General features: G+C 39.2%; 1 protein-coding gene and 1 long non-coding RNA gene across 7 annotated transcripts in view; one reads left to right on the top strand and one right to left on the bottom strand.

The window, feature by feature from the left end:
- Window positions 1-10802: 10802 nt before the first annotated feature.
- The window catches only part of SH3TC2 (SH3 domain and tetratricopeptide repeats 2), a 74706-nt gene continuing 69115 nt past the window's right edge, over window positions 10803-16393 (top strand). For 2 of the 5 annotated variants that reach the window (XM_072146184.1, XM_072146183.1), the window contains exon 1: window positions 15856-15978. In XM_072146184.1, coding sequence (XP_072002285.1) covers window positions 15927-15978 — 52 coding nt within the window. In that variant the 5' untranslated portion in view covers window positions 15856-15926. Of the gene's footprint in view, window positions 10827-15810; window positions 15979-16393 lie in introns of those variants that run through there. The other 3 variants (XM_072146185.1, XM_072146188.1, XM_072146181.1) reach the window with 3 other exon arrangements.
- LOC140126584 (uncharacterized) overlaps window positions 15590-16393 on the bottom strand; it is a 30435-nt gene continuing 29631 nt past the window's right edge. The window contains exons 3-4 of one of the 2 annotated variants that reach the window (XR_011854858.1): window positions 16233-16359; window positions 15590-15964 (exon numbers count right to left, since the gene is read on the bottom strand). This is a non-coding gene — a long non-coding RNA (uncharacterized lncRNA). The remainder of the gene's footprint in view (window positions 15965-16232; window positions 16360-16393) is intronic. The other variant, XR_011854859.1, reaches the window with a different exon arrangement.

The following is a 16393-nucleotide window of genomic DNA, read 5'->3' as shown; positions in this document are numbered from 1 at the left end:
ACAATTTTCATTTTCTTCTTTTGTATACAAAATACACTTGTTTCAATGTCTACAAACTTGATGACCTACAGCAAGCAAGTCAATGTTAACTGGAACAGAGACCATCTTCCAGACAGCAGAACAAGTCTTAGGCCTATTTGTTTTCTTGTTTCCATTGTACTCATTCTTTCCGTCAATGTTTTTGTCTTACCATTCTTGTTAGTCTGCATTTTTTACTTGACCATTTAGCATTAAGAGTATTTGTACAGTAGACATGGGCTATGCTCAGTGATAACATCCACCGCTGAGTTGTACTGTACCTGGCTGGGAGTGGTGTTATTGATTAGATTTAATAATTCATGTGCTCTGCATACGGGAACAACTCTCAGGCATTGAGATGCTTTCAGTCCATTGCTCGAAGCCTTTGGATGATTGCTAGTTAATGGAATATCAGAACCGTACCCTGTGGAAATGGAAGATCAGAGACGCATGAGCTTGTTGTACCAGTTCGCCAGGAATGCCAACAGCAGAGCATCTTGGTATAATAATTACCGACCAAAAGGAAGAAAATACACCCTTTGGAAAGCCCTACAAAGACATGCTGCAGAGTTTGGTAAGATCCATCTTATGCACTGACCATAATAGGAAGCTACTGGTTCACGTCTCACTTTTCATATTCATAATGAACAGAAAATTTGTTCTTTATGTAATACTTTTTTGACTTCTTTGCAATAATTAAATTTTGGACTATTTCTTTAAAATTAATTTCCCCACTATTTCTCATGTAAATGGCATGCGCTACAGCAGTGTCATAGGTTGTAGTAGGATTTTAGTATTCAGATTACTTGTTACTTGACAACTTTTTGCATTTAACTGCACAGTTTTAGGTCTAGAAGATGGTCTGTATCTAAGGATTGCATCATATTATGATGAAAAAATATCTAGAAAGTTCTACTTTCAACCATTTTGTGCAGCAAACACATAATAATTAACTTTGATGCATACATCTTACAACACATAGATAACTCATTATGTATAATTTGTTCTTGTATATTGTAATTAGCAATCATAGTTTGTCATTACATCTTTTTCAACTTCATTGAGGGCTCTATGCATAGAAGGCTCAGTCTAAATACAAAGCTTTTATTTCTGATTATCAATATAAAATAACAGGATGTCTGCGTCATTCAATATGTATTAAAACATTGTATATGTGATATGTCCAGTTCCAGTGCTATAACAACCAGTGGCAATTGATTCACAATAACACTGAGATTAGGTTCATACCTGGGTAAGAAACCTAAATGGAAGCCCCATCTATCCTACTATGGGTTGCTCTCTTTACTGTATATGGATTATTATTAAACCTAATAGAAGTGTAAGTCTGTTTACCCCCTTAAAGACCAGGTCCTTTTAAAAAAGAGCTAAAGAGTAAGTAAGAGTAAAGAGCTGTGTGATTGCTTGTTTTCGGCATTAGAAATTGCACTTCATAGTGACAGTATTTATTATTCCATGTCCTGTACTGGGAAGCAAGAAAAAAATTCCAAATGCAGTAAAATTCGTGAAAAAAAGCAACTGCCATCTTCTGACGCTGATAACTTTTTCATACTTCAGTGTACGGAGCTGTGTCTGCTGTAATTTTTTTGCAGGATGAGATTATGTTTTCAGTGCTACTATTTTGAGGACTATACAGCCTTTTGATCACTTTTATTACATTTTTTTATTTGCTGCAAAATAGCAGAAAAGTGGCATTTTCGACTTCAGGGGATATTTCCCTTTATGGGGTAAAACGCTGGGAATAACCGTTATTATATTGGGATAGATCGGACATTTTGGTATGGGCCGATACCTAACATGTTTGATTTTTACTGTTTATTTATTTTTATATCAGTTCTAGGAAAAGGAAAGGTTATGGTTTTTTAAATTTATTTACTCTTTAACTTTGTTTTACTTTATTTTTTCGATTTTGTTAGACCCCTAGGGTACTTTAGGGTACTAGGGTACTTTGTCTGATTGATACTACAGTATAGGAGTACATGGGGATTTTCCACAATGTGCAAATTGCACATTGTAATAGATAGGCTAAAACAAGACAGCTATGATCTGAACCAATATGGCGCCGCCCATGCACCGCCAGCAGCTCTGATGGTGGTGATCGAAAGGTGAACACCCATGATTGCTACTAGCACCGATTATGGGTGTCATGATCAGTGTTTATTCAATATGCAGCAAACACCCACCTTGCATGGAGCTGTCTCAGCTCGTGCGCCCTCTCCATACACCCGCATCCGACGTGTGACGTACTAATACATCACACCTTGGTAAGGCGTTAAACACAGATCTCAATGTATATGAAAATGGTTTTGACAATCATATTAATTTGCAAAAGAAAATTTCTTTAAAAATGAAATCTGTCCTGAAAATGAAGTATTGTGCTACTTATTTTACATAGAAAATTTGTAAAGTGTGAAGATTGTCCATGTTCTACCCTGTGAAACGGAATGAATAGACAAGAGTCAATTTCTGAATAGAAGAGTCATGACTGACAGTGAGCCGTGCCTCCTTCTTTTGATGGACAGCTCAGTGTCCTCTCCCTGTACACTTCCTGTCCTTACCAGAATGCTGTCCCTCTGACTGCCTAGTGAGTTTAGCAGTGAGCACTGTGTGGAAAACTGTAGATCTGAAGATTTCAGGCAATCGGCAGGGTCTAGCTGCAGCAGGAGGAGCCACACACCAATGGGCAGAGCCAACATAGACAAAGGCAGAAAAGTTTGGAGAATGATTTTACTGGTATAAGGAGGCAAATTTAACTTGGGGTGCCTGCACTGCGCTTTTCAACAAAGGCACAGTGGGGGAGTGTGTAAAGTTTATTGTGCCAGTTCCTAATGACGGGTTCTCTTTAAGACCTTTAAGGTTTTGTCCACTACACAGAGCACAATGCCAACTGCTCCTTTTCCCAAGTTCTGTGTTTGTCCCCAACAAAACAGTGGATTGCTGTGGGGGTCTGGATTTCAGAGCTTGGAGGCCTGGACAACCCTCTGCAGACTTAGATTTCGGTAGTTGAAATCTATTGTATCCTAGTGGTCGTAGTGGTGAATACAGGAAAACTCTGTTAACATTTCAGAAGACAGGCAATGCAGTTCAGTGACCCTATAACAGTAGTGTGCTCTGCCTCTATGCAACTACAATAACTACACATTGCTAATATATTCTCCACAACTAAATTTATATTTTGGAACATTAATAGGAAAATTTTTCAATATTCAACTACAATGGCATTTCAGTTCAACATATAAACAATTAAACTAGTGTGAGGACTACTTTTTGCAAGCCAGTAAAGTTATTCCTTGTTGAAGACACAAACATGGAAGCATAGCTATAAAATGTTACTGCATACTGGAGATTGAAATTTCCCTTTGGACAAGTTTAAATCTTTAATTCATATTTTCCTAAATAATGAAAATAAAATGATTAGATGCAATAGACTTGGATGCGCACAAGGGTCACTTTTATGCTTCCATTATTATAATAAAAAGTTCTTTTTTTCAGTGTGTTTAATCTTTTTTCTTTGAGGCTAGGGAAATACAATTAGCAATATGGAGCAATCTGTTTCTCCATCCTTCAAGGATGATTCAACATGTACATGATATGACTGATAGATCACTCCAAGTAGCAATTACAAGCTTTTGGCACAAAAATATTTATTAAGTGCCAGTGATGGTGACTGATATTGCTCCACATCCACTTTGTTTTTAAGTTTCTTTTTTAGATGTATGGAAATATTTTTTTTGTTCTACATTGCTAAAAAAGATTCAACCACCCTTGCCCTTTATTGTGTAAGGTAATATGATGACCTGAGCAGTAGAGGTGTGTGGTCTAAATAAGCTGTTGGACAATGTTTATGGATGTGTATGTGAACAGTTAAAGGAAACCTACCATGAGGGATTTACCTAATAAGGTAGATCCTACGGTAGGTTCCTTACAAAACATCAACCCCTATCATTTATGTAAATTAGCACTGAAGGCTACTCCATGACCCAGTAGCCTACCTGCTCCTCTTTAAAATACAGAAGTTGCAGAAGTTGCAGCTAAACAGATGAGCATGCACAGCTAGAGTGATGCAACTCTGTCTCTGAAGCCAGAGCTGCTGCGAATGTCTGCTTTGTAGACAAGTGCGCGTAGCTCCACACACCTGCCTTCACTCGTCTGTGAAGCCGGAGTTCTGTGTGAAGAGGAGCTGGTGATGAGGCGGTATTGATACAGGCTACTGGGGCATACAGGCTCCAGGCTGCACGACGTGGCTCGCCTCTGGTGCTAATTAACATAAATATAACATTTTTAAGGAGTTACACTTAAAAATTATTAAATGATTCATGAAAAATTATAGGGATTAATTTTATGGCAGCAACCTACCATGGGTAGATACCCAATGGTAGGTTTTCTTTTAAGGACAATACTGATGGTATTGATTGTAGACTGCCCAAACCTAACTCTGTGGCCTAATGCGATGTGACCAGTGTGACATCATCACAGGTCCATTAGCAAGCTGTACCCTATGCATATATCTGACCACATAAAACATTAAAGCATGCCTGCATGGACTTCTACTCCTCTCCCTGCATGCTGCTGTGTTTTCATGTGATATTATTTGCTCTGATTTCATGAGATATATGCTTGATGTACAGTTTGCTAATGTAAGAAGGCTAAAGGACCTGCGATAGTTACCGCTTACCGTATTACCGCTGCATGCAGAGGGGAGGAGCTGCTGGATTCAGCCCAAGGAGGCCACACCCAACTCGACTCACTATAGACAGGCTTGGACACCAGGTAAAATTATAAAGTTGAATATATTGCAATCTGAGAAAACCAATTTTTAGAGTCAGAAAGTTACTAGGGCTCTTTAGGAACCTGCCACTAGCTGTATTTGTGAAAAATGTGTATTAGATATTTGTATAGCTCCACGAAAATTGCTGGATTTGACCACTGCTCTTAAGTCTATGTCCAGCTTGAATATTTCATTCTACAATTAATAGTTTCTGTTTTCCTGTTGCTAAAAAATGTTTACAAAATTCCAAATAGAAACCCTTTCAGTGTTGCATCAAAATATGTCAGACATAACATGCTTAGCTTTTACATATGGGATGACAGGTCAACTGAGGTTTAAGGGCAGCTATAGACTATGATGAGCCAGCAATCCAGCCTCCAGTATATGATGAGTGTGGAGTGTAGACATTAGATGAGGATACACTATGCTGCGGGTGTCCTACTTTTAGACTGTCTATAAACATTCAATATATTTTCTGGGCTGTGGCAACCCTAATTATCAACCTTATCATTATAACAGGTGAAAAATGACAACAATAAATTTAGCATCAAAAGAAATATAAAGATTCAACTGGCTATGAAGAAAATCTGTGAATTTTTAGGGTGAATTGATTTTTGCAGTGCAGAGTGTGTTCAAGTTAGAGAATGTATGCAGCAAACCTAAGTTAGTGACTGTAGCAAGAGGTGTGTGAATAAATAGAAGTAGCAGTGCTTTGTACTGTTTATGTCAGTGAATAAATGTATAAGACCTGACTGAATGAATGTAGCAACATGTGTGTGTGTGTGACAGTGAATGGTTGCAGCAGAGCTATATGTGAGTGCATGGATGTTACAGTGCTGTGTGAGTGAATGGATGTAGCACAACTGTGTGTGAGTGAATGGATGTAGCAAAGCTGTGTATGAGTAAATGGACATAGCACAGCTGTGTGTGATTGACTAGATGTCTTTATTTTCATTGAACCATTGGTGAGCTGGGTTAATTACTTTTAAGTATAAGACAGAATAGGGTCAATTGGCCGTTTAAACCCTTTGGTGCTCTTTAAATTCTTATCCACTTAAAATATAGAGTGAACAAACAAATAAATGTGTGAAATAAACTATGTTACTGACTCAATTTGGTTGTCTAAAATTATCAGAGAGTAGTGGTTAGCCTGTTTTGGCTCGTTAATCTATCACATTCCTTTCGGGATGTTCTGGATAGTATTGGAGTCTTTCATTCTGGTCAGCTTTCACACGGAGGGTATTTAGTAGGGTAGGGGAAAATTTAGGATTGGGGTAGGGTAGTTCATGCATACAACCCACTACATCCATCTGCGGTATCCTATACCTGCTGGTTTTCCCCTTGTCTCTCTATGCTACCTCTCTTTGGTGTTTGTCTTCTTCTCCCCGACATGTTTCACCACCTAGCGTGGCGTCCTCAGGGGTTTGGGGCAAAAGCCTGACCAGAATGAAAGACTCCAATACTAACCAGAACATCCCGAAAGGAATGTGATAGATTAATGAGCCAAAACAGGCTAACCACTGCTCTCTGATAATTTTAGACAACCAAATTGAGTCTGTAACATAGTTTATTTCACACATTTATTTGTTTGTTCACTCTATATTTTAAGTGGATAAGAATTAAAAGTTACATTTTAAAGAGCACCGAAGGGTTTAAACAGCCGATTGGCCATATTCTGTCTTATTGACTAGATGTAGCACAGCTGTGTGTGAGTGAATGGACATAGCACAGCTGTGTGTAATTGACTAGATGTAGCACAGCTGTGTGTGAGTGAATGGATGTAGCACAGCTGTGTGTGAGTGAATGGATGAAGCAGAAGTGTATGTGCTGTGCAGGAAATTTTTACTTGTCAAATATATTTTTAATTTTTTGGATGACTAAATATAGGGTACATCTTATAGTGTGGGTTGTCTTTAGAGTGAAAAATAGTGTGGCATATAAAGCATTGAAATAAACACTAGATGTAAATTCAGGTGTGTCATTATTTAACACTTTATTTTACACCGAAGCTCTTGGTATATTGACAATGACATATTGCCATATTTACACTTCCAAACACAATAATATAATGGTCTTAGAACAGGTAAATTTAAGGACGTTATATTTATAGATACCTGTTTGTGCAAGAATGTATGCAGAAAATACTGTGTGTTCTTTATGTGTTTGTCAAGTTTATATTTAACTACATTGTAAAGTTCATACTTTAAGGGTGGCAGGAGAGGACTAAGGCCAGATGTCTTACCAATAAACACTACTATAAGGAGTGGCAGCCAGCCGGGGCAGAGTGCAGTGTGACAATTGCCAGGTTATAGCAGTCACAAATATGTAATCAATTACTGTTATTACCTTGTGTTATGATGATTATTTGTCAACAGGACCGTGTGTAACATCCCTTGTCCTGGTAATTACAGATGGCTGTGTATGTAAATTATAGCAGAGATTATACTTCTACTGTCTGTAATGAAAGGGGTTATCTAAAAAGAATATTTATAAGTAATAGCTGGGGGTCCCAAGAGTGCACCCCCAGTTATCTCAAGCTGTTCCGATTAGCTGCATTCGCCATGACCACGACACCACTGTGACCAGGAATGGGTGGCTTCTAAAACCAGTTGCAGTGTGAGTTGGAAGTTCCATAATTCAGACAATTATATACATATCCTGTAAACAAATTGCTGTACAGGTCTATTAGTTTCTGGTACAAATGGCAATAAAAGTGGTCTAGGTTCCCTAAGCTGCAGCATATATTTGTGCCTTCAGTCTAACAAAAAGTATTCCTTCCTGTTTTGTTTTTAATTTTGTGCAGAATTTCCCTTGACATTGTTTTGTTTTTTCATTACTTTGGTTGATTTTGGAAAGGAAATTACATATCATACTTATACTACTTAAATAAATTATAATCGTAAACAATTGGACCCAAACCAGTTTGCCAAGAAACCTTTACCTCTAAAATCAATGTGACCATTTGTGAAAAGCTTTTACTAAACCTTTTGAAAATTTTAGTTTCAGAAAATTCCAGAAATTGAGAAAACAGGTGATAACAGTAAACTTTGTGATATACTCCATTAACCCCTTAATGACCAGGCCTTTTTCGTTTTTGCGGTTTTTTATTCTCACTCCCCATCTCCAAAAATACATAACTATTTTATTTTTCCATGTAGAGAGCTTAGTGAGGGCTTGTTTTTTATGTAACAAATTGGACTTCATAGTGATGGTATTTAATATTCCATGCCGTGTACGGGTAAGCGGGAAAAAAATCCAAATGCGGTGAAATTGGTGAAAAAATGCATTTGTGCCACTTTCTCTTGGGCTTGGATTTTACGACTTCCCTCAAATGACAAGTCTACTTAATTTTTTTGGTTGGTATGATCACAGGGATACCAAATTAAAATGCTGGCGGTGTCCCCTGTGACGTCATCTTGAAATGCACTTTTCTGATAAATAATTTAGCTGCGTTCACTGTGCAGCTCCAATAACAATTCTGGACATAGGGATAACAAATATGTGTTTTTTTTGTGTATTTGTATTTTTATACTTTATTGTTTGTATGGCAATGTGTTATTTCAGAGGCTTATATTTTATTTATTTTTTTAATGTTTTCAACTTTTTTTTTATTATTGCTTTGATCGTGGGTTCAAATCCAAGGCACTGCACTGCAATAATAATGCAGACACATGCTCAGACATTTTGCAGTCAGCCATGGTGAACCTTGGCTGCCCTGAAAAGGACTGCTAAGCGGCACAGGGGGTCCGATCCCTAGGGGAAAATGGTAGAAGAAGTGGGTTTACAGCTGACTCCCGCCGCTTTGGGTACAGACTTCGTTGAGGAGTTGTGCCAGAAGCTGTATGTAATAAATAGTATGTCCCAGTGCAGGAAGTATCTTTCCGTAGGGACATACTATTACGTCCAGGAAGGGGTTAAGCTAGGAATAGACCATTTTGATCTGGCAAACCACACTGAATGCACAAACTTTACCCAGCAGCATAATAGGGCTATTCAGGTCTTATGCGGTAATAAAGTGGTATTGAATCTTATCAGATTGCCATCAATGGCCATAATATCCTCACCTAACAGGTGGCTGGAACAAGTGCTGTCAATTTCTTGATCAGTTTTGATTCATCTGTTAAATAAATGTGATTTGTCACTGACGTAGCTAGAACACTCTACTGAGTCAGAAATATAGAGCACATTTATCATCTGACATATTTTTTATTCAAAGAGAACCTGTCACTAGGAAAATATAGGCTAATCTAGACCATGTCATAGAGCAGAACAACCTAACAGGCTGATAAATAGTTTGTAGATTTAGTATATTCTGGACTTTATCAGGTTAAAGAAAATCTACCATGAAATTCAAGCATGATAAACCAGGGGAACTCACCCATAAATCCAGGATCCATAACAATGGTAATCTTCTTACATTTCTTATCCTTTTTCTCCTTCTTTTGAAAAGCAACTTATAAGATCATGCTAATGACCTAGAAGGGCTCTGGTGGGTGTTACAGAATTTCTGTAGCTCCACCAGCTGTTTCACTGTCTCACCCCCTGCTCTCCTTATGTAATGTCCAGCTGAATCACTGGATGCTTAACATGTAATGTTTGTGATATGTTGAAACATTTGTAATCTTTTCTACAGAAACCAAGCTGGTGATTGGTTGGTGCCCTGGATATCCCCAGAATAGAGAATGTAAAAATGTAATCTCTGTCTTGATTTTTGTGTCAGTCTTTTTGCAGTTTTTCTGCAGTGGTCTTTCTGTGTACTCCTGCCTGGATACAGGACTAAGCAGTGTGCTTTGTGTCTCTGTGAGCTTATACCACAAAGAATGCCACCTTACTGCCAAAGCAGCAGAGCCAATCTGGCTTCTACTAGTAAGCCCTCCAACCACTGGCTGTGGCTGAGGTACTCAGCCAATAAATCCACCACCTTGTGTGTGCCTTTAGGAAGGAAATGTTACAACCTGTTATATGCTGCTACTTTGGCCTGTGTGCAATTAAAGAGATTGTAGGTTATTGTTGAAGATTCCTGTGTCCATGTGTGATCCCTGGCTTGCCGCTCACACCATGGATTTCCACTTCAACATCTGCTTGGCGATCTATTTCTACACACACAGTGGGAGTTCCCTAGGGAGATCCCTTCTCTATTTGGCGACCTTTCCCTTTTCTTGCATCTCCCTACTGGACCTGATGGGTATGGATGAGGCCAGTTCACGCCGACCAAGCCACTGTGGCATATTCCTGGCAATAAGTCACAACTTTATCCAGCCACTCCGGTCCCTGGTAATACAGCTACCCCATATGCCAGCACTTCCCTCTCTCTCTGCTTGCCATAATCTCACTGCAGCAAAGGAGGTTTCAGCACACCAATGTGAAATTGCAGCATGGAGGGGCTCTGGTAACACTTTCCAGAGCCCTACCGGCCAATATATCATAATAATAAAAGTTGATTTTAGAAGGAAGGAGGCTATGGATAACAAATATAAGGCAATTACCACAATCACATTACCTAGATCTATTGGGTAAGTGTCCCTGGTTTATCCTGCTTGATTTATGTGAGAGATTTCCTTAAAACATCTGTATATTCTGCCTCCTTTTGGTGGTCCTATTCAGCCACTGACAGTCTTTCTAGTGTGACAATGCATATCTGTCAATCTAAGCATAAAACTATCATGAACTTATAGTTATGGAACCTTTAGTTAAGATTTTTGCATCTTACTTTCAGTGCTAATAATACTAAATAGTCATTTTTGAAATCTTCAGGATTGTGCTGATGACTGGAGTTGGTGATGCATTATGAGAGAATGAGGTTCTGGGAAAAGGAGAAGTCCCTGGTACATGCTTGATAAGGAACTAGTGAGACATTCCTTCTCCAGTGTAGGAGGGAGGGGTTGAGTCTGCATACACTTGGCTTACAATCAGTGCATTCTACACTTGGAAACTACAGAGTCACACACCTAAATCCTGTCAAGACTTCTGCCATGCACAGCACTACCGGGGAAGCCATGATCAGAGGCAGCGGGCCGGCCTGGTAAGGGGACACTATGATGGCACTTGTGTTTGGACAGAAAGGAGTTAGCTCATCTCAGTCTTTATTTATAGAGCACAGCCAGGGTTTGTTTCTTGCTGTATGTCATGTGCACACACCTTACTGTATCTTAACATGTCAGTGGTGGGACATTGTTCTCTACATTTAGAGGTCTAGAAAAATCACATTGTTGCTTCTGACCGTCATTGAGTTCAATGTTTCATATTCTTATTCAAATCATATTTTTAGCATCAAGGTTAAATTTCATGCTTTTATTTGTTAGGAAATGCTTTCTCATCTGTTTTTGCACTTCACATTATAATTCATGTTGTGTTTTCAATATTAAATGATAAATGTTGCTATTCCTAGAGTAATATCATTCTGCATGATTTTATTGTCTATGGAAGTTGTGCTTGTAATTATTTTCTAGCTTTGTATGGCATATTCTTTAGTGCAGAAGGGCCATTGCATATCGGGGCTTATGAGCTAATCTTCCTATATGACCCACATTCAGGTATGTTATCGGAAGCTAAGCAATATATTCTTGGATATTACCAATGTGCAATACATATAGATTCTAACTTGTAGTAAGCAATTGTATTCCTTCCTTGTCATGTCATTTTAGCCAAGTTTATAAATGTTTTTATCTGGTTACATTTTAATTAAGATCAGTACATAGAGTGTTCTATTAGACAACAATGTGTTACTAGCTAACCATGAAGAATATACAAAGTCTAACATAAGACCCAAGCAGCATATGAAATAGCTATAATTAATGATAGCATTTTCCAGGACAATGATTTATGCAGTTATTAAGGAGTTGTCCTACTACCCTAAAATGTTAGAAAAATGCGTGTATATTGAATAAGAATAAAAAACCCACAAAAATAACATTAAACAGTTCCAGCACTGGCAACCCTTGCCAGACCACAAGTGGTGACTGCTTTCAGGTTTCTGCTGCAGCCAATACCTGGTGACCTTAGTGATAGACTGCACAGGACCGTACATTTTGATGGAGAGCACACAAATAGATTCATGTCTATAGGTTCATGCATTCTTGATGAAGTTGGATAACCCTTCCAAGGTTAACGCACTATGGATTCTAAACGTGCATCTAAACTATGTTTACCCTGCAGGTTTCATATTTTGGTCCCCACTATCCACCATGTTGGCTCTTTAATCAATGCAGGTTATCCGCTAGGTACTACGTTGTGGCTAGCGTGTTGCAATGCCACACTGTGTGTCCTTGTCTCATCATTTTCCTGCAGAAGGGAATCATAGGTCATCGATATCAGGTCAGCCGGGGTCCAACAGACATCTGCCAAAATCAACATATCAACTGAATGTCTTTGTAGAGGCTGAGATGCAGGCACCCCACTTCATAAAGAAGAGCTGTATTTATGCCACAGTTTACTTCATTGCCAGAATTGGAGGTCCCAAGTAGAATATTAATATCAGCTTGAAGAAATATTCACCTCAGAAAGCAAACTAAACACTTACTACCATGCTTTCTCTCAGGTTACAGCTGATCACTGGGGAGGCTGCCATACCGACTCTGTACAAAGGCTTCTGACATTTGTTGGAGTCCTAAGTAGAGATTATGTATATCACATGACCACATAAACTATGTTGTTATATTATTAGTAGATAAGCGGTAGACGTGTGTGAACAGAGTAGTAGATAAGTTGTTGTGTGTGTGAACAGTGTAGTAGATAAGTTGTTGAATGTTGACTGCTGTAGGACATTATTCAAGGGATTAATGCCATAATATTCTAACAAATCACAGGGCAATAAAGAGACAACGCCATTAAGCTATAAGTTGAGGTTGGCCACAGCTCTATAAATACGAGGAACTTTGCCCTGACCACATTTCATTCTTGTATTATATCACTTCGCTGGCCATTGATCTTACAGTGGACGTGGTTTTATAAGGAAGCTTAGTGAAAGGACAATGGTTTTAATACTACTTGGATCATATATATATATATATATATATATATATATATATATAAAATGAGAACTCAATTTACAAAGTCGTCCAACACAACTCACTCCACAGGTTCATGAATGTAAAGGGGTTACTACAGAAGGGTTTTATTTTATTTTTTTTTTAATGTGCCTCCTGGATCTCTAATCTTACCGTATACAGAGGGAAGCAGAGGTTATCACAGAACTGCAACATCCCCCACTGGGGCCTAGCCTTTTCTTGTGGCCTGGAGACAGCCAGAATTCTGGAGTGGCTGGCTAGTGCTACCTTGGGCACGCATTAGTCACGGTGCCTGGTGTGGGGACGGGGGGGGCTGACCTAGAGCCCGGAAGGTCTCCAGCAGGTGTTGTGTGCAAGAAATATGGAGGGAGAGGCTGATGCAATGGTTTCTCCCTGGAGTAACCCCTGATGTGTCTGTAGGATGAATCCCTAGGTGATGGATGGGGAAGCCTGTGGTGGAAAGCAGACGTATCCGGGGATCAGACGGAGGCCACGTTGTGTAAATCAACTTACAGTTCTTTATTGAACAGCAGGCAACGGCCAAAATGATAACAGCAGGTTCAGGTTGGGCTGGTGCAGAAGGAACTGAGTCTGGGTGGTGGAGCTGAATCCTGGGCTTTAATCTCTGGACTTGCCCTGAGTTCCTGGAATTAGGATCCTAGCTATGGCAGACAGACCTTGCATGTGGTTCTGACGGCTGACTCTATACAAGGACTCACTCTAAGATGCAGTCTCTCACTCTGACCATGTGCATCCCCCCAGCAGGGGTTCATATACTCCCTGATCAGGTGGTAGCACCTATCCAATCACCTTCCAGCTTTCATTGCAAGAACATCATTTGACAATCACATGTCACAATGTTCATTTATTGCCTTACCAGGCAGTAGCTACAATTGCAATTACACAATATTCCAAGTTCTAGAAACATCCTAGTGGGTTCATGACTACTCCTAACAGCTCCTGACCTGGAGAGGGAGCTATTTGCAACAACCAGCCTGCCAATGGCAGGGTTGTTGCAGATCCCTATGGAATCTAGTGGAGAAAGTGTGTATGATGTATTAATGGGATAATCCCATCTGAGGCATTTATGGTATATCCACAATGATCCATCTTGTGCCTGCAGTGAACAAAGAAGTAGGGGCACATGTATGGCTCTCTCCATTCACTTCTATAGACCGCAGCTATTTTCTTGACCTGAGTATTTATAACAACCCCTCTATTCGCTGAAGCTGCGAGATAAGGGTCAGGGGAGTCCCATTCTCCCAAAGGTGAGACTGGCATCTTTTAGAGACATATAATATATAGCATGAATATATACCATAAACAGAGTTATAGTTAGGGGTTCAGAATGGGGTGGGGCCAAGACCTTCCCAGATGGACCCCCAACTCAGGTATACCAATATTACCACCATACAGTGACCATATAGTGGTAGATACTGGCTATCCCCAGTACTTTAAAATGTAATGTAATGATATTTCTGAATATTTTCATCCACATTTCCTGTCTTACATCTGAGCCTCCATGACCATTGGATCCATGCCAAAACATGCAGAAAGCTTTAATATTTTATGTTAAAATGGCTTCCCATGTTGACATATGTAAGGAAAACTTTCCATTAACCCCTTCAAAAATCTATACCTTTTTTATTTTTCCATGTACAAAGCTGTGTGATGGCTTGTTTTCTGCATAACACTACATACATTACACTTCATAGTGATGGTATTCAATATTCCATGCCTTGTACTGGGAAGCAGGAAAAAAAATTCCAAATGCAGTGAAATTGGTGAAAAAATGCATTTGCGCCATTTTCTTGTGGGGTTAAATTTAACGGCTATCACTGTGGGCCCCAAATTACCACCTGTACAAAAAAGTTTGTAAGAGTACTGTACTGATAATATATATTAGGAGTACAGTAGCAGTATAGTGCTGTGTCCATTTATAAGGGATAGATGTAATGGTACTGTGTTATGCCCAGATAAGTAAGAAAGGTGTAGTAATACTGAGCAGTGCGTTTGTAAACAGGATTACTGCGCTATGCCCAGAAAATGTGGGAAAGAAGTGTAATAATACTGTGCCCATATGTTATTAGGATAGAAGTAGTAATGTAGTGATTTAGCCTGACATGTAGAATACAGGGAGTATTTTTGCAGATCCTGGTGGGATTTTAACTATTCAAATGTGATTTTGCTAGGGGTAGGTTAGCTGTTGGATGCTTGTCTTCGATGTCCTGCAGTAGTGATGGGTCATTCATGAATGAGCTGGCTCACAGAGCCAATTCCCTTACATGACCTACGGGAGTTGAGGCAATGTGCAGCTCCCTGCAGTGAGCCAATGGATCTCTTAACCCCTAAATGATTATTCACTCAGTTAATAATTGGGGTGAAGAGGATTAAACTACTCATTTGAGCCAGCCTGTCCATCACTATTCTGCAGTATACCCTTTAAGGGTGTCCCTGACCTTAGGGAGCTATTGCTTACACAGAATAACCTGATGCTGCAGAGAGACTGCCAATGTGTGTAATGATTATGTAGACAATAATTGTTCTAGAGTCAGACCAGCAATATTGTAATAATTAAACTGTTACAAAACCACATGACCCACTAAGGTCCAGTTCACATCTCTGTTATTTCATCAGTTTTCAGCACCAGTTAATTTTAGCCAAAAAAATGTGTCCTATTTCTGGCTCGTACTAACGGATGCAAAAAACAAATTCAATAATTGAGAAGACTATTTTTGTACAGTCTTCAAGTCATCACGATTTCTACAGATCAGGTAGTTTATAAATACTATTAAGTATTATATATTTTAGGGCTAATATTGATCATTTATGCATAAAATACATCCAAAAATAAGAAGAGAATTCAAAGAATCCAAAAGCAAGAGTGGGAGCAAAAAGCAAAGTGTGTCATGTTGCCAGGGAACTCATTCTGCATAAACCAGGCCATTTACTCTCCTTTCACAAGGCCTCCGCCATTCTATCTCCTCCTCCAGCCTACAGATGTGCTGTCAAAAGATGCATTGTTCAAGGGACTGGGACTTTGTCACAGCAAAGTCATGTCACTGCTCTGCACCCAGGGTGCTGCCACTGCTCTGCTGTAACAGACCCGTACACCAATGGGCTGCTGTTTGGGAATTTTCTTGGGGACGAAACTCTTCAGGTGTCCAGGTTAGTTCATATGGGAAACAAGACAGAATACTGTGTAATTTATCAAGTAACTAACTACATGACTATGTGACTGCTGAATTCTCTGCACTGGCATCATAGCTTGAACCATGCATCTTGTAATGAGAATATCTTTCTGCAGTCCTATGTAAAATCCCATATATCACAATTGTACTGATAATAATTCTAAAGATAATCCAATTACTAACTTCCCCCAGAATAGACTTTAGTGTTATGTTTCTGCATAATCCACAAACCTGATCTCGAAGAGTTAATCACTTTAAAGCCTTTCATCTTCCCTTTAGAGTTTTAAAGTGATTGTTAAGTGGCGTTTCTTGGAGAGAGCTGGATTCTTCCCATCTGCTGACCTCGCTGTCTCTTCTCCTGTAGCATTAGGACAGGATATTAGATACTTGAC

This window comes from Engystomops pustulosus, chromosome 4 (assembly GCF_040894005.1).
Source record: "Engystomops pustulosus chromosome 4, aEngPut4.maternal, whole genome shotgun sequence".
In the NCBI taxonomy this organism is placed as follows: Eukaryota; Metazoa; Chordata; class Amphibia; order Anura; family Leptodactylidae; genus Engystomops; species Engystomops pustulosus.
This window is presented reverse-complemented; position numbering and strand designations above follow the sequence as displayed.